This window comes from Vanessa cardui, chromosome 17 (genome assembly GCF_905220365.1).
Source record: "Vanessa cardui chromosome 17, ilVanCard2.1, whole genome shotgun sequence".
NCBI classification, from domain to species: Eukaryota; Metazoa; Arthropoda; class Insecta; order Lepidoptera; family Nymphalidae; genus Vanessa; species Vanessa cardui.
The window spans coordinates 4538791-4564013 of NC_061139.1; the positions used below are offsets into that span (position 1 = coordinate 4538791).

General features: G+C 36.1%; 1 protein-coding gene across 1 annotated transcript; it reads right to left on the reverse strand.

Moving 5' to 3' along the window:
- Positions 1-2219: 2219 nt before the first annotated feature.
- On the reverse strand, positions 2220-25042 carry LOC124536706 (probable ATP-dependent RNA helicase DDX46). The gene is made up of 18 exons (XM_047113272.1): positions 24850-25042; positions 24569-24763; positions 24173-24320; positions 23394-23583; positions 22896-22993; positions 22238-22364; positions 21602-21771; positions 21106-21320; positions 20767-21001; positions 20234-20395; positions 19508-19627; positions 18538-18745; positions 15883-16045; positions 12936-13147; positions 11923-12086; positions 10892-11068; positions 7362-7529; positions 2220-2503 (listed from the first exon to the last, which is right to left on the reverse strand). The coding sequence occupies exons 1-18, from the start codon at positions 24861-24863 to the stop codon at positions 2261-2263; spliced, it is 3009 nt and encodes a 1002-aa protein (XP_046969228.1). The 5' UTR covers positions 24864-25042; the 3' UTR covers positions 2220-2260.
- Between the last annotated feature and the right edge of the window lie 181 nt (positions 25043-25223).

The following is a 25223-nucleotide window of genomic DNA, read 5'->3' on the forward strand; positions in this document are numbered from 1 at the left end:
GCTGCTTATCGGATGTAAGTCATTAAATTTCCACTAGGAGGCCTTGTTTGTGAAACAAAGGATTATAGCAACGTACACTGCAGGTATTGATATTTGTACTGAAAATAGATAGGACCATGTTCATTAGAATAACATTTAATTTCATGATTCGATTAATTAGTCCGGTTTTTAACGAAGGTTTAAGTCTGTCCCACAGTACGACAAAGTTCTCAATAATACACCTTCTGTAACCAGTCTGGTCCTAACACAGACCTAGGAGTAGGAGGTTACCAGGCTACCTAATCATTACTTAAATAGTAGTTTATACAAAGTATTTATTGCAAAGTTTCTTGCCGGTCCTTTTCGGTTAAATCTGCATTTCGAACCGGTGTCAGCTTCACTTAACATAGTTTGTTAAATGACGATTCAAAAGTGCTTGTAAAAACCAACTTGAATAAAGTAGTTTGATTTTTGATTGATGATAGTGTCTTACAACAACAACATCAACAACAACAGCCTGTAAATTGCCACTGCTGAGCTAAAGCCCTCCTCTCCCTTTGAGGAGAAGGTTTGGAACATATTCCACCACGCTGTTCCAATGCGGGTTGGTGGAATAGAACATATTCCACCACGCTGTTCCAATGCGGGTTGGTGGAATACACATGTGGCAGAATTTCTATGAAATTTGTCACATGCAGGTTTCCTCACGATGTTTTCCTTCACCGCTGAGCACGAGATGAATTATAAAGAGAAATTGAGCACACGAAACAGCGGTGCTTGCCTGGGTTCGAACCCGCAATCATCGGTTAAGATGCATGCGTTGTAACTACTGGGCCATCTCGTTCCAAAAAAGCCTTCCTGACCGATTAATGCCGTTCTTTAACCTCCTATCTGTGTATATTTTTAATCTATATATAGACCAAAGTGCAATTGTAGTTATCTAGTCATTACTAAAACGCATCACAATACACCCACTTGTTAATAAGCTTATCTTTCTTTACATGGGAATGTGCGTGTCTTGAATTGTAGGAGATAAATTATTTTATGATGTATGTGATATTACATTTTTGAAATATTTAAAAATAGTATATTACTTCATGCGAATGTTTAAAACAGCTTTATCATCAATTCTTACGTACGAGACAGGTGGATTTAGGACCTTTCAAAATGATAACGGTTACTGTATTATATTTGAGATAAAATTCATCTAATAACGCTACGTAATACAGTTGTCACGCGCCGATTTCTTTCGTAATAACAGTTTAACCAGGTACTTCCCCCACCTTTTCTCAATCATTCTTGGGAGAACATTGAGATAAATATGTATGTAAACAACATAACGTTGTGCGAAATGATATTGATTTCAGCCTCTTTTATTGCTTAAATATTTTAACTCTGACGACCTCCATGGTCGAGTGGTGTGTACACCGGTTTTCATGGGTACGCCACTCTGAGGTCCCGGGTTCGATTCCTGGCCGAGTCGATGTAGATTACAATTAGTTTTCTATGTTGTCTTGGGTCTGTGTGTTTGTGGTACCGTCGTTACTTCTGATTTCCATAACACAAGTGCTTCAGCTACTTACATTGGGATCAGAGTAATGTATGTGATGTTGTCTCATATTTATGTATTTATTTATTTATTATTTATTATTTATTAAATGTTGGTAATACGAACCTCTTTCTTTCTTGATCTTCGATAGAACTGATTTCACATACACTTTAATGAAGTTTCAAATGGCTGCAATTGCTTAATAATAAACATACTACTATCCAGCTAAATTCGCTCGATATCATATAAGTTTCAAAAGCCAAGTCGAAGGCTGTAATGTCCCATTGCTTAGCTCATCACTATTTGAGGAAGTGGTTTAAAGATAATTCCACCACCGATGCGGGTTGGTTGGATACATGGGGCAGCATATCATTGAAATTAGACACATACAGACCCGCGATGTTTCTTAATCGAAAAACACGAGATTACAAACAGAAATTAAGCATATCGAAATTCTGTGGTGCTTGCCTAAGTTTGAACTCGATATCATCAGTACGCATCACCTCAATATAAATAGTAAGCTCTAATCTATTTATACGTTTATTTTTCTTCGTTATTCATAACAAATTTACTATGTGAGCTTAGAAGGGTTATAAAAAAACAAGAGTAATTTTAGTGTAAAAAACATATTATTACTCATTCATACACATTATAGTTAAAAAACTAATTATGTGATTAAATAAAAAGTCAATTTTTAGAAAGATACGTCAAACTATATTTGTATACAATCCGTTAGAGGACCTTATATCTAGCTTTGTTAATCATATGATGGGCTGAGGTCTGGAGCTTGAGTAGCTCCTCCTTAATGAGACGCGTGATTTCGGACTTTGCTTTGGCGACGGCTAACTCCTGGGAACTCTCGATGGCTAAGTATAATTTTCTCTCGCCTTCCGGTGGTGCTTTCCCGGGCGGCACATATGTACCGCGGACCGTGATACCCGCTTCTGAATATTCACTGATTAACGCTAACGCCTCCTGGAAGACAAAACGAAAAACAAAATTACAACAAACATATTCAAGTGTTCCGAAGATAAACTATAAATAAAAACACAATTTTTTCAAATATATTTTTAAAGAATTCGTACGAAAATAGACCTAGAATATTAAAATCGCGAATTGAAATCAATATAACCGAAAATGACTAAACATTACCTTATACAGAACTAATTACAATAGAAGCACCTTCGTCTATTCATAAGTTTCACACAGAAAAATATGAACGCGCCAATGAGAGCTAACTTAAGTAACATTTTGACTGAACGGTTCCGAGATGGGAAATATACTGAGTCGATGTAATGTCCATAGATGCATAAATATTGCAAGGGTTATCGTCGACGTTGAGTGACCTCAGGCTAATTAATAATAAACGTAGGAAATGAGGTTGTGGACTTGTGAAATGCAATAAACTGATTCGTGATTGCCTGTAAATAAGGTGACGAGTCAAACAAAGCGATAGCATTAAAAACACTCGGTGTTGTTTCAAACGAACTGGGCCCAACATGATGTGTATTGTGTGACGTTCACGTCACTCGTAAACTTATCAAAACAATTTACATTGTACGAACGGTACATATTAAAACACTTAATATAATCATTAGGAATAGAAACTTCAGTATTGTTTACGATATTACTGAAGATATAAGACTTATTCTGCACAAATATCTTCTAAGTACATTATTAAATGTAACTACTCGCTTGTAATCGGCCTTATCTTTAAATCATACTACGTTTATAGTTGCATATACTAAATTACATCAGTATGTAATTAATATATATATAGGCTGGCTATATCTTTCGTAGGACCGATGGCCGCTGGAGCAGACGAGTCCTAGAGTGGAGACCGCGCCTTGGAAAGCGTAATGTAGGAAGACCTCCGATCCGCTGATCCGACGACATTCGCAGAATCGCCGGTAGAAGCTGGATGAGGGATGCAGAGGACCAAGCAAAGTGGCGCGCTCTGGGGGATGCCTATGTTCAGCAGTGGACAGCAGTGGGCTGATGATGATGTTCGCCTACAACCTTTTGACTTTTCTTGTTTTTGTGTTTATTGTGTGCGTATTATACGAGTGATATCTCAAATTGTGGACTTAGTTATTTCTACCACGTACACGCCACGACGACGATACCTATAATGATGATGTAATTAAGACTTTTTTCATTTGTTTTTTGTCATGGTTGGTTACGTCTACTACTCATCCAAATATGATAAAATTTTGCGTAAACTTTGTCAAGATACATGTCCTACGTTTACATGTGAAGAAATCCTCAAAGGGATAATAGTATTCTACAAATATATTATGTGACATCGGAAAACTCTTCTACAAGTCATAAAAATGTCTCAAATAAAACACATAACAGTTCCCTAACAAAGTAACGTAACATTCGCAAGTTCTTAAAACGATGAGATCGATGTAAAATTTTATAATTAAAAATACGATGCAATCAAAAACATCGTATATGCAAAATCAGTGCACTTAGGGGATTTACATAAACGTCAAAAACGTTTCGCTAAAATCTGACCCTGAAATACACTCTCAGCGCATCTTAAGAACTCCAAAAAGTACGTATCAAATTTATTTTTAACCGATAATTTTATCAGCTATCTCGATGACATGACGATACTCGTGTTCTATAAAACTGTAGATAAATGTAAAGAAGAAATACACAAAAATAGTCGCATACGTTTATCTACATCACCAAAATAGACTGCGTACACAGAACGGAAATCCTAAACACGATCTCTGATTGCTTATCAATCTTGAACAATGTTTACTGCAACCGCGCGTGACGTCACCGCTTATGTCAAAGACGAGCCTGTTTTCGACGGAAATTTCACATGGCAACTTATTTTAATTGATCAAACGTTATCAATTGATCGGCAAATACTTTCGACGCACGTAATGAATTACGTACTTCTTTATCGAAACACGCCTTCCTAGTGTGATTCTCAAATCATATCTTAATCAGCCCTGAAATACGAACAAGCAGTAAAATTTAATAAGCTATATCGCGCCCCTTTTCTACAATGTAATATTGTTTTGTCTAATGTGTAGTTCAAATAGGATTGTTTTTGGTTTTATCTTATAACATAACAGAGTTTGTATAAGGAACTAGCGACCCGCCACAGCTTCGCATGGATGCAACGCTGATACTAAATATACTACATTTTTTTTTCCTTTTTCTTTACTATATATTTAATGTATTATATACAAAAACCTTCCTGTCGAATTACTCTGTTTGTCGAATCACTTACATAATCATATCTAAATTAAAGATCTAAGCATACATAGGGACAGACAGCGGCAAGGGACTTTGTTTTATACTATGTAATGATGATGCAGTTTATTTTAAGTCTAACGGCTTATGTGTAGCTACACGTTTTTATCAATTCTAATAAATCTATAACGTATTTATAAGTGTTTAACTCGTCCTTATATTCTAGATTACGTTAAAACAAAAACTACGCAATATTGTCTTCCAAGTTTGTCTATCTCGTGATTGTTTGAATATAAGATTAATTAACACTTTTTTCTATGTAACATTGTCATTATGTACACAAATCATTATTGTTTGTTAAAAACATACATTGGCACAGTTACGATTACATCGCCCTATTACTGTGTATGTTTGGTTTGCTTTTAAATCGACTGAAAGGTTTTCATCGATTTTGGGTAAGCAGCATAAGTACGTTTTAATCTATCTATACTTGTATTATAAAACTGGAGGGTAATTTATTTAATCGGGTACATACAAGCAGACAGCCCACGGTAACATGCGAAAGCGATGCCGAAATGACGAGTCCGCTGGCTTTATAGTGGATACTCTAGTGTGTAGGGACACACACTCACTCACTCATAACAACACACCGCCCCCCCCCCCTTCCTATACTTCATGTGGTGGAAAAGCGTACTTAAATTTTCAAGCGAGAAAAAATGATAGCCCTTTATTCAGAAACGCACATACTATTATATAGCATCACTAGTTACCACCAGTGGCATTGACTATGTGTCTGAGCCATTGTTCAGTACCCTAAAGTCCCGATATTCTTTCCACCCCTGACAACGTGTGCGCAATTCATTCAACTTCATTATAATCGTGTCAGTAGTTAAGAAATCGTAAAAATGTGTCAAATAAACAACTCAGCTACTGTGGTCATAAAAACAAAATTATAATTTCTTAAAGCGACGGTATCAGTCCTTTCATTTATCTCGAAAACCAGTTTCGACCAGTAAGGCAGCCTACCAATATTTACCAGTGGAATTATTTTACCACGGTTACAATGCCAAGTAAACACATAATTAGAAGTGATAATAATTAATATGTTCAAAATAACGCGTGCACCAAAACAAACAACATTCTTGCCAGTTCTTATCGGTAAAATTTACATTCGGAATTAGTTTGGAAAACTGTTAATTATTTCTAGCATAAAATAACGCATATAATATTTTTTAGGGTATAGATTAGCGGACGAGTAAATGGACAATCTGATGGTCAGTAGTCACCACCGTAGACAATCTTGCTTAAGAAATATTACCATTCCACCATCAGCCAGTGTAACTACAGGCACAAGGGACATAACATCTTAGTTCCCAAGGTTGGTGGCACATTGACCATGTAAGGAATAGTTAATATTTCTTACAGCGTCATTGTCTATGGGTGATGGTGACCACTTACCATCAGGTGGCTCATATGCTCATTCGCCAATCTATAACATAAAAAAAAATCCTTACATCGCTAATGCGCCACCAACCATGAGAACTAAGATGTTATGTCCCTTGTGTCTATAGTTACACTGTTCACTCATCGTTCGAACCGTAAAAACAAAAATACTGCTGTATCGTTCTACCTATACAGATGAGCTTGCCCTAAGACTTACCACCAAGTAAGACTATATGCTTTCTTCTCTTCATTTGTATACAAGTAAGGACTCTAATAATTTATATATTTCAGTAGAAACCACCTGTATCGTTCTACCTATACAGATGAGCTTGCACAAAGGCCTACCACCAAGTGAGCCTATATGCTTTCTTCTCTTCATTTGTCTAAAACGACGGACTCAGTAACTAATCTATAATATTTCATTCAAAACCACGTCACTTTTTTCGGTTACCTTGCTCGTGACCCCAAGGACGGACTCAGTAACTAATTTATATACCTATTTAAGTAGAAACCACGTGACTATATTCGGTTACCTTGCTCGTGACCCCAAGGACGGACTCAGTAACTAATTTATATACCTATTTAAGTAGAAACCACGTGACTATATTCGGTTACCTTGCTCGTGACCCCAAGGACGGACTCAGTAACTAATCTATAATATTTCATTGAAAACCACGTGACTATATTCGGTTACCTTGCTCGTGACCCCAAGGACGGACTCAGTAACTAATTTATATACCTATTTAAGTAGAAACCACGTGACTACAGTCGGTTACCTTGCTCGTGACCCCAAGGACGGACTCAGTAACTAATCTATAATATTTCATACAAAACCACGTGACTATAATCGGTTACCTTGCTCGTGACCCCAAGGACGGACTCAGTAACTAATCTATAACATTTCATACAAAACCACGTGACTATATTCGGTTACCTTGCTCGTGACCCCAAGGACGGACTCAGTAACTAATTTATATACCTATTTAAGTAGAAACCACGTGACTACAGTCGGTTACCTTGCTCGTGACCCCAAGGACGGACTCAGTAACTAATCTATAATATTTCATACAAAACCACGTGACTATAATCGGTTACCTTGCTCGTGACCCCAAGGACGGACTCAGTAACTAATCTATAACATTTCATACAAAACCACGTGACTATATTCGGTTACCTTGCTCGTGACCCGCCAGCGCGCCTGCTGCGGGAAGTCGTTGATCTCCAGTTCGGTCTCGTACTTGCGGAACACCTCCTCGGCCGGCTCCGACGAGCTCTCGTCACGCGGCTGGTAGTTCAGACGCGTGTTCAGTTTCGCAGCCAGTTGTTCCGCTACTGTTTTAGCCTTCGGAAGACGTAAAAAGTAAAGTAAAGTAAAGTAACTTTAAGTAAAGTAAAGCCTGTAAATTTCCCACTGCTGAGATAAGTCCTCTTCCATTAAGGAGAGGGTTCGGAACGTATTCCACCACGCTGTTCCAATGCGGGTTGGTGGAATGCACATGTGGCGGAATTTCGATGAAATTAGACACATGCAGGTTTCCTCACGATGTTTTCCTTCACCGCCGAGCATGAGATGAATTATAAACACAATTAAGCACATATATATAGTGGTGCTTGCCTGGGTTTGAATCCGCAATCATCGGTTAAGATGCACGCGTTCTAACCACTGGCCCATCTCAGCTCTCTAAAACGAGGATCGATTACAAAATAAACTCACGAGAAAATGTATGAGATATTACCATAAATATATCTTTATAATCTTACTGTTTCTTTACTATATAGTTTTTGTATTATATACAAAAAAAACCTTCCTCTCAAATTACTCTATCAAACTCTATTAGGTAGAATACTATCTAATTTTAAAGATCTAAACATACATAGGGACAGACAGCGGTAAGCGACTTTGTTTTATGAACACACAAGGAAATGTATGAGATATTTCCATAAATATATCTTTATAATCATAAATCTTATTTCTTTCCCGGTAGAGGGCCTCGCGACCGACATGGAGCCTCATTCGGATCAAATAAAATATATGTATGCTTTCAAAATAAAGATGTAATTTAAAAAAAAAATTTGTGAATAAATAGTACAACAAAGAAATTTCGAACGTGACGTGTGCCGTATATTAGTTTGATCGTAATCGTAAACGAAGACTTGATAAAAATATATGATAATTGACATTATAACAAAGAATATAGCCGAAATTAAGTTTTGGACTATAAATGTACATATTTTTAATATATGAATAGGCGGACGATCAAATGGGCCACCTGATGGTAAGTGGTCGCCATCGCCCAAAGATAATGACTCCGCAAAATATAAACCATTCCTTACATCGCCCATGAGCCATCAATATTTGAACTAAGATAAGATAATAAGATGTTAGGCATGTCCCTTGTGACTACAAATATACTGACCAACCAACTCAGCCTTAAGACCGGACCACAACAATACTGAATACTTCTTATTGGCAGTAGAATATCTGATGAGTAAGTGGTACTACCCAGAGTACTACAACCAATGCTAAAGAAGTTTTCAATTGGTAATCAATCAAAAACATAATAACAACACCTACAAACTTGAAATTCGGAAATCTACGTTACTTATAGGGTATAAGTAACGTATAATATAAGGTCCGTAAGGGCATCACGGTAGCATGCGTAAACGATCCCGTGGCGTTCATCAAAAGAAGGAGAGGGTACCGCTGGTTTTTTAGTGGATAAACCCGGCGTACTTGGGTGCACTTGGCGTCCAGGGCTCCGGGGAGTCCCACACCCCCCCCCCCCTCTTTCAATCACGTGTGTGAAGCGCGACATGCGTTTTTCCAGCGAGTAAAAAAAGGGTATAATATAAGGTATAAACCGCTACGAACGGATTTTACAAAAATCGAACCATAAGGTTATCCCTAACGGGGGTAGAAATTTCGATCGGGTAAAGCTGCAGATTCAGATCATTATAAAATTTTTCCCCTAACGCCCGACCCCCTCCCGCCTCAAATTAGCTTGAATCCGCGTGTCATAATACCTGGACAGTAAAACTAAATATATAAAAATAGCCGATACGAGTCTTTCATAAAAGTGAATTATCACTTTATTGAAATCACAAGTGAATAAGCATATTTGACAATACATTGTACATTTAATTTATATAATAAATACGTTAATGCAACCGTATGGTCACAAGTCGTTGTATGTTTGCACGTTTAATTCGAGTCGTTGTAATAATTTTCACGATTTCAATGCTAACCCGTGGAAACAGGCGTCATATGACCGACCGGACTCGTGACTCGCGCACGTTACGTGTTTGACTTATTTTTATGGAAAATATTATCGATCAAACACAAACTCTTTAGTGTGCAAAATTTTTGTCATATGATTTTTAAGGATATAATTGATCTAACAAATATCTAGATCGAGTGAAGAAATAAGTGTTTTTAGGGTTCGGCTTCGAGCGACAAAACCCTTACATAGAACCTGTCCTGAATGTATCGTCTCGAAATCTTATGGGTTTATTATAAATTAGGATCGGGGTTATACCCTTGACTTGATCTAAACGAACCGTTCTGAAACGATACCACTTCACACAAACAAGTAACTAATATAGTTACTTTGTGTCGATTTGATTTGTTTTTTTTTTTTAAATATTTTTAACTGTATTTAATTTTATAATAATAATTATTATTATTATTAATTCTGTTTAAGAACGAGTTATTTTATCGATATGTCGAATGTTACAAATAAAATTAATATTAATGTTCTGTTGTATTATTATGTGAAAACTTCAAAATATAATAAAAAATTAGTTATTATTTGAGTTGTACATATAATAGATATATGTATGTATCCAAAAATTGACAAATATACTGTTCTTGCAAATACTGACACTAACAAAATGACAGTCCATTGTTTTAACCAAAAAAGTCTATATCTTCGCTTTTTAATCGCGACTCACGCTTGACTGGTTTTTATATTATAATGTTATTTTATATTTGATAATGGCAACGCTAAAATACTTAGCAAGTGACTAAGTTACGTTAATATAATCGCACTGTAGTGCATTAAAAGAAGTACTAAACTGTGAAGAGGTATGTACCTAATTCTTCTCGTTAATGAACAAATGTTTTCACAATCTGTTATATAAAGTATTTATATTAAATATACACGTTATCTTTAACCTGCTTAAAACTGCGGGTTCAAACGCGGCCTAGCAAAACAATAATCCATGAGCTTAATTTGAGTCTGTCATTCGTTTTGTGCTCGGTGGTGAAGGAAAAAGGTCTGGTGGAAACCGGCATGTGTCTAATTTAAATTATATTCGGTCACATGTGTATCTACTAACATGCATTAGAGCATTGTGAAATTAGCTGCAAACCCTCTCAAAAGAAGAGGCATAATGCGAAGTAAATAGATGCAAATAATTCTTACTATAGAAGTCTAAAAAAATATTTCAGAATATTAGACAACCCATGTCGACAAAGATTACACACTAAATAACAATAAAGTCTTACAACTTGTAAGTGAGTTCATTGACCGAGCATAAGACGAATGTGTACCGATGTAATTTCTACACACACACACACACACACACACACACGCACGCAAGCACGCACGCACGCACGCACGCACGCACGCACGCACACACACACACACACAATTGAAATGTCATGAAAGCTTTGTAAGTGAGGTAAGGGCAGGCGATACTGACGGTGATGAGCGTGTGCGCGGAGGGCGCGCCCTTGAGGATGGCCTCGGCGGCCTGCTGCGTGGCGCCCTTGTGCTCCACGCCCAGCCCCTTGGCCAGGTTGATGCGCGACGCCAGCCGCCGCGCCAGCTCCAGCTTGCCGTCCGCCGCCGCCGGAGCGCCCGCCGGACCCGCGCCCGGCTGGCAATATACCATAGTTAGCGAACGGAGAACGAGATGTATTGCACCAATGCAGCTCATTCATTACATAGTATGTTGAACAAAACAAGTTTAAACATAAACAACTTAAAAAGTTTGACGACCTCCGTGGTCGAGTGGTGTGTACACCGGTTTTCATGGTTACGCCACTCTGAGGTCCCGGGTTCGATTCCCGGCCGAGTCGATGTAGATTACCATTAGTTTTCTATGTTGTCTTGGGTCTGGGTGTTTGTGGTACCTTCGTTACTTCTGATTTCCATAACACAAGTGCTTCAGCAACTTACATTGGGATCAGAGTAATGTATGTGATGTTGTCTCATATTTAAGAATATTTAAAAAAATATTTATTTAAAAATTTAAATATAGAACGCACGGTTTTATGATGTTAATTAAATGTTGACTTGTCTTCTCAAATATGTTTACTAGCAATATTATAAGTACGACACAACTTAGATGTCGCATCGGCAAAATTCGTAAAACCGATCACATCCGAATTGAGTACGCTATCCCAAATTACCAAAATTTATTTGGCATGCGAGTATGATCTTTGCACAAATGTAATAACTTGTAATATCATACGACCAAATATATTCGTCAATTTGACGCGTCGATTTAGATACACTTGCTTTCTCTGACGCGTGAATCTATAGCGAACAATAGAGTCGAATGGCGCGATAGGGAGATATTTCTATTGGTTGTGTAAATCGGCAGTAATCGGTTTTATTTTCATTCCATTGCATTTTCCGATGCTACATCTTATTTGTGTCGTACTATACTTATCTCTGTATTTATCACAAACATATTATAATGTTTACATGTACATTATAACAGCAAACCTTTATTTCCTTTATAATTTTCTTCGCAGCGAGCATCGTTTCGATCTGCTGGTCAAGATCGCCTTCCACGTCTTCATCGTCAGAATCTTGAAGACCGAGTGCCGCTTTCTGATATTTCTTCCTCTCTGTAGCGGCCTGGGCTTCCGATTCGTCAAATTTGAAACCTAGAACAAAAACATACACATAAGACAATATCATGACACTTGAATCTTAAAATTTTTATAACAAACTACAAATTTACTACTGAAATCCATAAATAGTAGTTTTATGCTTGAATTGACAGTATTAAATTTAAAAACTATGTAAGAATTCCATATTAAACCTATAAGTAAAGCTATATATCTCTCGAAGTATAAGAACATCAGTTTCGAAAGCGTTCCTTTGCGAAGACACCCATTTTTAACCCTTACAAAAAGGCTTATTCAATGACGACCTCCATGGTCTTCGAGTGGTGTGTACACCGGTTTTCTTGGGTACGCTACTCTGAGGTCCCGGGTTCGATTCTCCGCCGAGTCGATGTAGATTACCATTAGTTTTCTATGTTGTCTTGAGGTCTGGGTGTTTGTGGTACCGTCGTTACTTCTGATTTTCATAACACAAGTGCTTCAACTACTTACATTGGGATCAGAGTAATGTATGTGATGTTGTCTCATATTTACATTTATTTATTTATTCAAACTTACTTGGTGGTAGGGCTTTGTGCGAGCCCGTCTGGGTAGGTACCACCCACTCATCAGTTATTCTACCGCCAAATAACAGTAGTCAGTATTGTTGTGTTCCGGTTTGAAGGGTGAGTGAGCCAGTGTAACTACAGGCACAAGGGACATAACATCTTAGTTCCCAAGGTTAGTGGTGCAGTGACGATGTAAGGAATAGTTAATATTTCTCACAGCGTCATTGTCTATGGGTGATGGTGACCACTTACCATCAGGTGGCCCATATGCTCGTCCGCCAACCTATACCATAAAAATAAAATAAAAACTTCGTTTAGTGTTAGTATCAGCTGTCCGTACCCTTCCCGCTGAAGCCGCCGCCGGTGTGAACCTTCTTGCCCTCCTTCTCCTGCGCGTCCTTGTAGGAGTCCCACAGCTGGCGCAGCTCGGGCGGCGCGGCGGTGCCGGCCAGCTCGAAGGCGCGCAGCACGTCGCCGGCGTAGCGGCCCTGCTCCGGCGTCAGGAACGTCCACGCGTAGCCCTTGTTGCCCGCGCGCCCCGTGCGCCCGCACCTGTTACACAAGTAGGATTGCCATAGTTTGGCGACTAATATCGAAACCTCCTACGATCGTAACATGTATTACGTCCACGCATAGCCCATGTTACCCGCGCGCCCAGTGCGCCCGCACCTGTCACACACGGGTCGTAGGAGAGGCATAGTTTGGCGACTAATATCGAAACCTCCTACGATCGTAACATGTATTACGTCCACGCATAGCCCATGTTACCCGCGCGCCCAGTGCGCCCGCACCTGTCACACACGGGTCGTAGGAGAGGCATAGTTTGGCGACTAATATCGAAACCTCCTACGATCGTAACATGTATTACGTCCACGCATAGCCCATGTTACCCGCGCGCCCAGTGCGCCCGCACCTGTCACACACGGGTCGTAGGAGAGGCATAGTTTGGCGACTAATATCGAAACCTCCTACGATCGTAACATGTATTACGTCCACGCATAGCCCATGTTACCCGCGCGCCCAGTGCGCCCGCACCTGTCACACACGGGTCGTAGGAGAGGCATAGTTTGGCGACTAATATCGAAACCTCCTACGATCGTAACATGTATTACGTCCACGCATAGCCCATGTTACCCGCGCGCCCAGTGCGCCCGCACCTGTCACACACGGGTCGTAGGAGAGGCATAGTTTGGCGACTAATATCGAAACCTACGATCGTAACATGTATTACGTCCACGCATAGCCCTTGTTACCCGCGCGCCCAGTGCGCCCGCACCTGTCACACACGGGTCGTAGGAGTGGCATAGTTTGGTGACTAATATCAAGACCTACGCATTAGGTCGTAACATGGTTTTTTGCAAAAATGAGATTTCGGTACTGTAATGTATTAAAATATAAATACTACACATCCGTGAAAACCATATTTTCATATTTTTTTTTAATTTTAACTCGCTAATAGTTTTATAATATTTTAAGTACCGCGCATAAAGTCGTATCCTCGCTTGCGACGATATGCGTTGAACTATTAGAGAGCGCACAAGTGAACCATGCCTCAGTTCCGACGTCGTATAATGTAAAAAGAACAAAATATTGCTACAAATGTCCGACGCAAAACGTTGTGACATAGAAGTTGCGACTTTATGCGTGGTCGACGTTTGTGGATTATACGTTGTAATTATAACTTACGACTATATTCATTATTTCGTATTGAAGTTAAGACTTTGGGACAAGACGAATAAAGTCGTAAGGTTTTATTTTTTTCCGATTTTTACTAAAATACAAATTTTTAATTCAATAAATAGGCCTTATTATACTCTCTTAACATACAATCTTTGCTGTGTACCAAAATTAATCACAAACTGCGTTTGGCGGCTGAGCAATGCAAAGATGAAAGTTAAAAATCGCTCTCCTGAAAAATCACAAATATTGCCATACGACCTAATCCGTTGGAAGTATCGATATATGGATATCGACAGATTTCCCTCGAAACGATAAGAGTTCAGGTGAAATTTACTTTATTCAAAGCGTTGAAGTGTTATGCGATTCATTTATTGACTTCGCAACTACCAATTAACTTATGATTTTCAAATATTAAAAAGACTGATTCGATGTGTAATTGAAATAAAACTAGTTATAACGGATTTGAATCGCGTATATTAATTATTTTTGGCATCCCGACGTTTCGAGCACTTTACAGCGTTCGTGGTAGACCGTGACAACGCTGTAAAGTGCTCGATGTGTAATGGCGAAAATTTAAGACAACATCGATGTGTAATTATTTGAAAAATAGGACAGCATCTAAGCATATTAAATGCAAATAGCGAGTTCTATTACGTATAATATTTTTTAAATTATTATGACGGACATTTTAAGGGTCCGACAACCTTGACGTAATAGTTGATAGCGTGGTAATATAGCGTGGTTTGTACGGAGATTATATCGATACATTTATAACTAATTAAATATCGTATAGTATATCTGCTATTAAAATCTCTATAATATAAAAATCTAACGTACGCATAGGATTATACATTCTGTGCGTAAGTTATTTACATAGAAATTATTCAGACATTCAACAATTTTAAGAATATTGAAACTGCAATTTTACAAATAATGAATCCTACATAGCCAACTCCCCTGGTTACTTATTATATAATTACTTATATAATTACAAATCAATAAGTGAACTTACGTCATGCTTACTATGAAACCTAAACTCACAAGGCATATAATAATTTTATTAGGAAATAGACTGGCATACGGGCGTGACCAAATCACTCCCGGCGATGTTAAATTTTAAAAAAATAGTAACTACTGAGTTACTTGCTGGTTCTTCTCGGTAGAATCTACTTTCCGAACCGGTGGTAGCTTCACTTAATTGTAAAATGACGATTCGAAAGTGCTTGTAAAAGCCTACTTGAATAAAGTTTATTTTGGTTTGATTTGACAAAGTGTCACTGCAGAGCCGGATTTAAAGATCTTGAGGCCCCCGGGCCACAAAGCAGAAGCGTGAACAACCCAATAATTATATTATCATGAATTAATTACTTTTTTTATTTCAATCAGTAAGCTATGATTTATTTAAATGTATCCGTAACTTTTAAAATATTAAATAATAACATTATTATATTTATATTTGTTAACTTGCTGAAAACTGTGGCCCCCACTAATGTGGAGGCCCAGGGCAATTGCCCCGATTGCCCTTCCCTAAATACGGCCATGAGTGTCAACGTCAGTCAGGAGTCTTGGGGGGGGAGTCAGGAGTCTTGGGGGGGGGGGTCACTCACCGATGCACGTAGTCCTCGTAGTGGTTGGGGCAGTCGTAGTTGACGACGAGCACGAGCTGCTTGACGTCGAGCCCGCGCGCCGCCACGCTCGTGGCCACCAACAGCTTCACCTTGCCCGACTTGAAGTCCACGATCGTCGAGTCCCTGTCGAATTGATCAATACCTGTAACAGGCCACCATTAATATATATGACACTTTATATGCACTGACGTCGCGAGTTTCGGCGTACTGTGAGACTATTCGAACAAAATCATAGATAATTGATACCGACTAACGACTAATGATAGCATTTGGATGCGTATCTATATTATATTCGAATGAGATTCTAATTCAAAATTCGAAACCGTTTAATTTTGTAATCTGTGATATATGATTTAGATACAGACTCCTTCCAGACCATCAATATTTAAAAATTTCAATCATTATTTTATATTAGTATGATCTGATATAAACAACAAGCCATAGACAAAGCTATGATTCGTTGTAAAATTTAAAAATAGAATCTAACTTTTAAATTCAAAATAACAGTACGCAAAAACTCGTCATAAAATTAAAGTCCTTTAAACGACTTCCTCAAGACTGTTTAACAGGAACAGACGCTGAAATAAAAATACAAAAATTTAATTTTCTAATGATAAATAATTAAATATCAATACAAATATATTGAAAAAAAAACTATTACCTTAATAAATCTATATATCAAATTATAACTTGAACGCAATTCGTATTGAAATTTACTTTGTGGTAGAGCCTAGTGAAATATAAATAGCCTACTGAATTTGTGACCCCATTGTATCTTTTGTTTTTTTTTTAATGTTTTTGGTGCAAAGTCAGTACATATTATACCGCTAAGGAACATTTCTTAGTATTGTTGTGTTCCGCTTTGTAAGTTTGAGTAAGCTAGGGTAACTACAAGAACAAGGGACAAACCATCTTAGTTACCATGGATGACGAATTGACGAATTACCTAGCTAAATAAATAATATTACAATTATATTTATTATATAATATAATCTATGAGCAGTAGTGCCCGCTATCTATTAAGTGGCTCATTTGCCAGTATGCCTTCCAATTTCGAATAAATAAAAAAACAAAAAAACAAGAATTACATTTCAACCTTAGTTATTATAGTCACTTAGTGGCAGGGCTTTGTGCAAGCCCGTCTGGGTAGGTACTACCCACTCATCAGTTATTCTACCGCCAAACAACTGTACTCAGTATTGTTGTGTTCCGGTTTGAAGGGTGAGTGAGCCAGTGTAACTACAGGCACAAGGGACATAATATCTTAGTTCCCAAGGTTGGTGGCACATTGACGATGTAAGGAATAGTTAATATTTCTTATAGCGTCATTGTCTATGGGTAATGGTGACCACTTACCATCAGGTGGCCCATATGCTCGTCCGTCAACATATACCATAAAAAAAAATCTATTGAGTGGCTGATTTGCCAGTCTGCCTTCCAATTTCGAATAAATAAAAAAAGAGCAAGAATTAAATCTTAGTTATTTATCGCACCATGATTCATCGTCAAATAAACAACAAGAAACTCACATTGGAAAATTTCTGTATGTTTATTATTATCGTTTATTTATGTAAACGCCATTCGAAACACTTAAGAGTTCACGCATTTATTTATTATTTGAGAATGTTATCACATGGTATATGTAAACTATATCAACTACAGTATAATATTATCTTCAGAACATTCACTTTCAAGATTAAGTATAAACAAAGCATTACAACCCTGAAAAAACTATTAACAAATTACACAGAAAGAACTATAACTAAATTATATTAATATCATTTTAGTCAATTAATAAGTATTTCAAAAAGACAGGTTTCGAAAAACCTCTCTCTCTCTTTCTCTCTCTCTCTCTCTCTCTCTCTCTCTCTCTCTCTGTATATCTTTCTATCAGGACCCTCTGATAGTTCTGAACCGATAGTTCAACATAATTTCAACGATAATGCAAGATTTTCTCCTATTTTACGATAGACTAACTCAATCACTCGAATCAAATCTTAGTTCAAATAAATAAAATATTCTTATTTTAATGGCTTTTAGTTATGCCAACCGGACAAAGATATTATTTTACGTTGTATAGCGGGCCTTCGTGAGTGAAGAGAGCTACGAATATTTTCTAGACTGTATTTTTTTTTTAATTTCATCACAGACTTAGATAATGGGAATTTGATTTTTATTATCATTGATATTAAGTTATCTACGTAATTAATTAAGTTTACATTTCAATTGTAAATTACTTGTAAATTGCTCACTAAATATGAAATTTATCTTTCTTAGTTTATATTCAATTCTGAAAGTGATTTGAACTGTAATTATGATTCACCTGACTGACATACATTACCTACTACCAACCTAGATAGCGGTTATTAAACAGAAATAATTTAGACGAGATGACATTATACGAGATATTAATATTGTATTGGCCAAACATTTGCATCCTCTTCTTTCAAATATCAAATCAATCAAAACGAAAAGAGAGAGCTGTATTTAACAAAACATCTCCTTAAAACTATTATATGACCATATAAATATATCAAGTACTCATGACATACTATCAGGATTATCTAGAATTATTGTTTAATTTAAACAGTAAACACTAACAATATTTCTATGTAAGTTAACAGTATAGCTCACCTCCGTGCAAGCTCATGCAAGAGTAAGACGCCTTCATCAGATCCTTCAGTAGACTGTCGGCATTCTCTTGCTTGTCCACGAACACGATGATGCTGCCCATCTGACTGTAGAGTCCCAGCAACTCCAACAGTTTGAAAAACTTCGCTTCGTCTTCCAGTATCGCCACATGCTGTTCTACTTCTTTGCATACAACACTGCGACCACCCACCTTTGATAAAATTAATTATATATATAGTAATTATTATTTATGTATATCACTCACATTATAAATTATATTGTATTTTGTCGAACTTTGTGTCCATTTTACAAGTTTTTGTTTTGATTCTGTTATGGTGTGAATAAATGTAAAATGCATGGTATCTTAAGGTAATTGTTATTTAAAATCTTATCAAAACTGTCATTTTATAAAACAATTACAAGAAATAAAAGTTCAAACTATTTCATTGCAACAAAACATATATATACATACAATAGTTAATGGCTCTTAGGAAAATTATTATCAGCATTTTAATGTAATTAATATAACACAACTATTTCATATTCATTTGAATTATATTCATAGAATTGATAGTCAAGTATTTAATTTAATATAATTATAATTTGTAATACGATAATCTAAAGACTAGAAACCAATGGGACTTAGACGGCAAGAAAAACATATAAAATGTTAATGTCTTAATTTGTCTTTATAATTCATCTCGTGCTCAGCGGTGAAGGAAAACATCTTGAGGAAACCTGCATGTGACAAATTTCATAGAAATTCTGCCACATGTGTATTCCACCAACCCGCATTGGAACAGCGTGGTGGAATATGTTCCAAACCTTCTCCTCAAAGGGAGAGGAGGCCTTTAGCCCAGCAGTAGGAATTTACAGGCTGTTGTTGTTGAGTCATTTTAAAATGCGGTTTAGGCGTATAATTAATACAATTACATTGAAATGTGTTTCAAAATTTGCTTATAATTTTAATTACCTGAACTTCAATAGGTTTCTGCAGTATGCGCCTGGCGAGCGCCTCCATCTGTCGCGGGAAGGTCGCGCTAAACATCACCGTCTGCCTGTCGGGGCGCACGTTGTCGATTATCTTCATCACCTGTACATTTTAATTAGTTTTATTAAAACAGTCAATATTCCTGTAGCAGATGAGGATGATGAAGGGTGACGAAGAGCAAAGTAAATTAATTGATGAATGAATGAATGATGAAAAGAGAATAGTGTAAAAGATGATATAGATAATAATAAAAGTAACTGGGAGAGTTAAGAATTTATTATTTTGACGACCTCCATGGTCGAGTGGTGTGTACACTGGTTTTTATGGGTACGCCACTCTGAGGTCCCGGGTTCGATTCCCGGCCGAGTCGATGTAGATTACCATTAGTTTTCTATGTTGTCTTGGGTCTGGGTGTTTGTGGTACCGTCCTTACTTCTGATTTCCATAACACAAGTGCTTCCGCTACTTACATTGGGATCAGAGTAATGTATGTGATGTTGTCTCATATTTATCATATTCTCATATTTATTTTATTATGAGTATGGCCAAATTTAATTAAAAATTAAATAAAACAAAAGATTAGAACAGTTTTAACTAAAAAAAAGAAGCAAAGTATAAATTTATCAAGTTCTTAAAAAATTATTATATTAGAAAAAAAAACATTTATTAAAACAATAAATGATAATTAATTCGGTTTGTTGTGTTTACCTGTGGTTCAAAGCCCATGTCAAACATCCTGTCGGCCTCATCCAGCACGATGTACGTGACTCTCCGCAGGTTGGTGACGCGACCGGAGTTGGCGGCCAACATGTCGATCATACGACCCGGAGTGCATACTATCATTTCAGCGCCACGCTTTAATTCCGCAATCTATTACAAAAAAAAAAACTTTAAAAGTTGCAATTTTCCATTTAGCGTGACACATTTTACTAAGATGTTGTCGCTACGGATTTTGAAGTAGGCAACATTATAAAAAAAAGAAAAGATTGGCGGGAATTTAAACTCGCTCTCGACAGAATATGCTGGAACCGGGAACATTGTGATAACCTTAATTTTAATAATAATTCTTTGCTTAATTTGAATAAAGAAGAACGTTATAATTAATATCAAGAGTTATCTTTCAACAATTAATAACAAAAATAACTTTGTTAAACTAACTCATACAATATTATGTGGTTTTTAATTTAAATATAGAATTACTTAAATTTTTTTTTAATAAGTGAGTAAATAAAAACAATTACTTGTTCTGATATTCCAGTGCCCCCATATACACAAACGACTCGTAACCCTAAGGACTTTGCAAACTTCTTGATATCCTTTCCGATTTGCATACAAAGCTCTCTGGTAGGCGTCATTATAAGAGATATTGGTCCATCGGTATCTTCCAGCGGTGGTTGGTCAAGAACGTGACGGAACATTGGTAAAATAAACGCAAGTGTCTTACCAGAGCCAGTCTTTGCAATACCAATTAAGTCCCTGTAATTAAATAATATTACATATGGTATAGATAATAAAATTTTTAAAGATATGTTGAGTACATAAAGATCTATAATTTATGTTTAATAATTACATAATATTACCTTCCAGACATGATAGCAGGGATAGCCTGTGCCTGAATCGGAGTAGGTTTTTCAAAGCCTAATTTCTTTAATATATCCATCTCTTTCTTACTGATACCACAATGGGCCCATGTTCTAATTGGTTTTGGACACCCTTTGCCCTTCACTCTAATCCCTTCAAGTTCTGTTCTGTATGCCTCAACTTCTTCCGGAGTCATCCTTGCTAATTCACTTACCTAAAATATTACCTAATTAGAATCTATAGACCATGCCTTACTTATGTATGTATATTATATTATCATACCATTATTTATGTAAATAACGAAAATATTGGAAAATAGTTTTTTATTAAACTAACGCATAATATTAAAAAAATTGGGATAAAACGTTTGAACTGGGTAGTCCTTATTTTATAGAGATAGTTTTGACCTTTACTTCTCTATATTTGTATAAAGGAAAAGAGAGCAAATTATTTATTTATTTAAGTAATTATTGATTTAATCTTACTTCATCTTACCTCTGTATAAAACGCTTTCCTAAATGTCATATAATCCAAGCTAGAATGATCAACTTTGGCAAGCTCTTTTCGTTGTTTAGATGCAAGATTTGCTGCAGCATCTTTGATGTCCTCAGTCTCTTCTTCCGATGAATACTCCAGCCCATCTTGATTTTGCTCAATAAGTTCACCTACAAATGAAACAAAAATATATTAGTAAATGCAGTAATTACTTAATCTATATATAAATATAACATAATGTTACAAACATGGGGCCTATGTGGTTGAATGCATTTATTTCAGGATGTACAGACAAACTTGAATTTGTTCGTAAGCTTAAAGCTACTTTATTTTATTTATTAATGTGACAATAAACGTAAACATAAACTCATCACATCCTGTATTATTATTCATAATCTAAATATCCATAATTCAAATGTGCTTTTAACCAAAGACCTTTGAATAATCATATTAAAGGGTTTGTTTGAATGCTAAGCTAACCATTCTATATTGCAGATTTTACTAAAAAGTATCACAAAAATTGGTTAATTAGCTAGATATAAGAAATATCAGGTCATATTTGAAATAAATACATTATAATGATGGTTTTTGTGTAAAATCAATAGACCATATATAAGAAAATTGAACCAATATTACCTTTATTCTTTTGTTCTGACACTTTTTTCTTAGCTGTACCAGTTAAAATCATAACACCAGTTCCTCCAGCTGTTGGTACACTTATTATACCACGAGATTGGTCCATCTGATTTACTTTGCGTACCTCCTGCAATTCCAAACAAAATATTTTCCATCATTTATTGATAAATATACCATTTATTAAAGTAATTATAATATTTTATATATAATAATATTTTAAATATGATAGCATGTTTATTTCCCTATGGCTCCTTCACATCTTAAATACTCATAAACGCTGGCGAAGAAAGTACATTACACGTGACCAAACGCAACTCTCTCATATTATGTTGGCCAAAATAGTAAATTAAATTTAAGAGATTATTAATGTTAAGAGTCGAGATGGCCCAGTGGTTAGAACGCGTGCATCTTAACCGATGATTGCGGGTCCAAGCGGTGAAGGAAAACATCGTGAGGAAACCTGCATGTGTCTAATTTCATCAAAATTCTGCCACATGTGCATTCCACCAACCCGCATTGGAACAGCGTGGTGGAATATGTTCCAAACCTTCTCCTCAAAGGGAGAGGAGGCCATTAACCCAGCAGTGGGAATTTACAGGCTGTTACTTTACTTTTTTTTTTTAATGTTATGTTGTTTAGGTCATGTTTAGACTAATACCTGTTGCACTTCCTGCATATATGCATCTAATGGATCAATTTCATCTTCTTCCTTTTTCTCTTCCACAACAGGCTTCTCTTTAGATTCACCATCTTCACCTAAAGACAATGCATAGTGTCATTATTTATTATATCTAAATTGTGAAAATAGATTTTACAATTTTACTAAACATTATGTTATAGATTGGTTAAACAATACTTTATCTATTTTTTCATCTATTAATAATAAAGTATTTTCTTTATACATTCAATAATCATACTTTATAATTCAAAATTTACTTTTTTCAGAATAATTTTCTCTACTATTTTTTAAATTCTATTTATTTCATTTAAATCAAATAACAATAATGAAAATACATCAACATATTCAAGAATTATTTGATTTTTTTTTAGAATTAATCTGTTCTAAAGAAAATTAAGAGCATTTATTAAATATAAAGATTATTTATTTATTGATATAGTAGATGAAACACATTTGTTACCTACTATACCTACTTACCTTCATCACCCGAATCATCTTCTAGGGACCACTTCTTCGCTGCAGGCACTTGAATATTAGTGACTATACTTCCTTTCTGCACCTCTTTTTTAGCAGATTCTATTTCCTTGCGTTTACGTTCTGCCCTCCAGCGTTCGATGCGATCACGCCTTTTTTGCATTTCAGCTTCTAAACGACTCTGTTCTTCTTCCTAGAAATAAAATGACTTATACAAATTTTGTCTCCAGAGTAGGATTTAAAGGTCTGGAGGCCCCCGGGCCACAAAGCAGTGGGGGCCCTAGACAAACAGAAGCGTGAATACCCTAATAATCATATTATGATGAATTAAATAGATTTTTCTATTTCAATCAGTCAGATATGATTTATTTACTTTTATCGGTAACTTTTAAAATATTAAGTAGTGACATTATTATAATTTGGTATGGTATTAGTAACATTACTATATCTCGGTATTTGTTAACTCGCTGAAAACTGACATGGCTCCCTCATGTGGAGGCCCCAGGGCAGTTGCCCCGGTTGCCCTCCCCTAAATACGGCCCTGTTTGTCTCTCAAAGTATCATTGACAATAAAACATTAAGTGGCATCACCTTATTGAAAAGTATAAAGCATTCTGTTTATAAATAGCATGAATAGTGAATGGAAGTTATATACAATAATCTTTACATGTTTCTTAGTTTGTAAAACACACTTATTTTATATCTTTAACTTAAAAATAATACACAAATTAAATAGCATTTTATGGCATCAATTTAAAAAATTCAACAATAAAATATCCAACCTTATCAACAGTTCCAGGATTATAATCGGAAGATTCAGATTTCACGGTTTTGTCTTTTGATTTAGATCTCTCCCTCTCCTTTTCCCTATCTGGTGACTTTTTCCTAGATTTGCTACTAGAGCCATTTCTTTTGTCATCTCTTTTATCGCTAAAAATATAAAAAAACATCAACATTTAAATCTATTATCGATTCATTTATGTTTTAAGACATAATAGTTATGCAATTAATATTACGGGGTCACAATGAGGGATCTTAAAACACAACTCTGACTCGGACTACAATTCCAGAGACAGAAAGTAATCTCAAAAAATAGTCATCTTACATAGGAAGTAGTATTATGCACATGTATGTGTATCTCTACTTTTCCTTTACTGCATATTCAAATAATAACTTACTCCCTTTTGCGATCCCTATCTCTATCTCTGTCTCTGCTACGGTCTCGCTTCGAGTCACGGTCCCTACTGCGACTACGCTTCCTTTTTGAAGATTTTGAACTTCTGTCTCTACTTCTAGATCGAGAACGTCGTCGCTTTCTATCTGGAGTTGCCGATCGGCTATGCGAACGCCTACGGTCACGATCTCTATCTCTCCTGCAAATATAATTAAATAAATATTTAAGTTAAAGACTTTAAAGTATTTAGTTTAACAGATATGTAACAGCATACTTCAAACTTACCCACTTCTAACCATAATTTAGTACTATTTTCCAACTAATTCAAAATAAAACAAATATACATTTGTTAAATGGATACTGAAAAGTTTGTAACATGACTTAATTTTATTAAATTTGAGGTCATTTACATGGAAATATTAAAACAAGCAACTCATAAAATACAATACACATGTAATGTCATAAGCTTGAGCACCAATACCACAGATAATCAACAGATAATCAAAAAATATAATATGTAACCATTTTCGATTATTATTTCAGACCTATTTTGTTCATTTTCATTTCATATCTAACTGAAAATTGGTACTTTTTACACGATTTTGACTTTTATTCAAAACAAACGTTTGTAAAAATACTTAATTTGATCATATTAGTTC

What these genes read in the sequence shown, in the direction of transcription:
- LOC124536706 (XM_047113272.1), bottom strand. An exon ending in GGAAAGCGTTTTATACAGAG is followed by an intron (nt 21,321 to 21,601) that starts GTAAGATGAAGT and finishes GTAATATTTTAG; the next exon opens with GTAAGTGAATTAGCAAGGAT. An exon ending in AAATTATAAAGGAAATAAAG is followed by an intron (nt 11,069 to 11,922) that starts GTTTGCTGTTAT and finishes GTATATTGCCAG; the next exon opens with CCGGGCGCGGGTCCGGCGGG.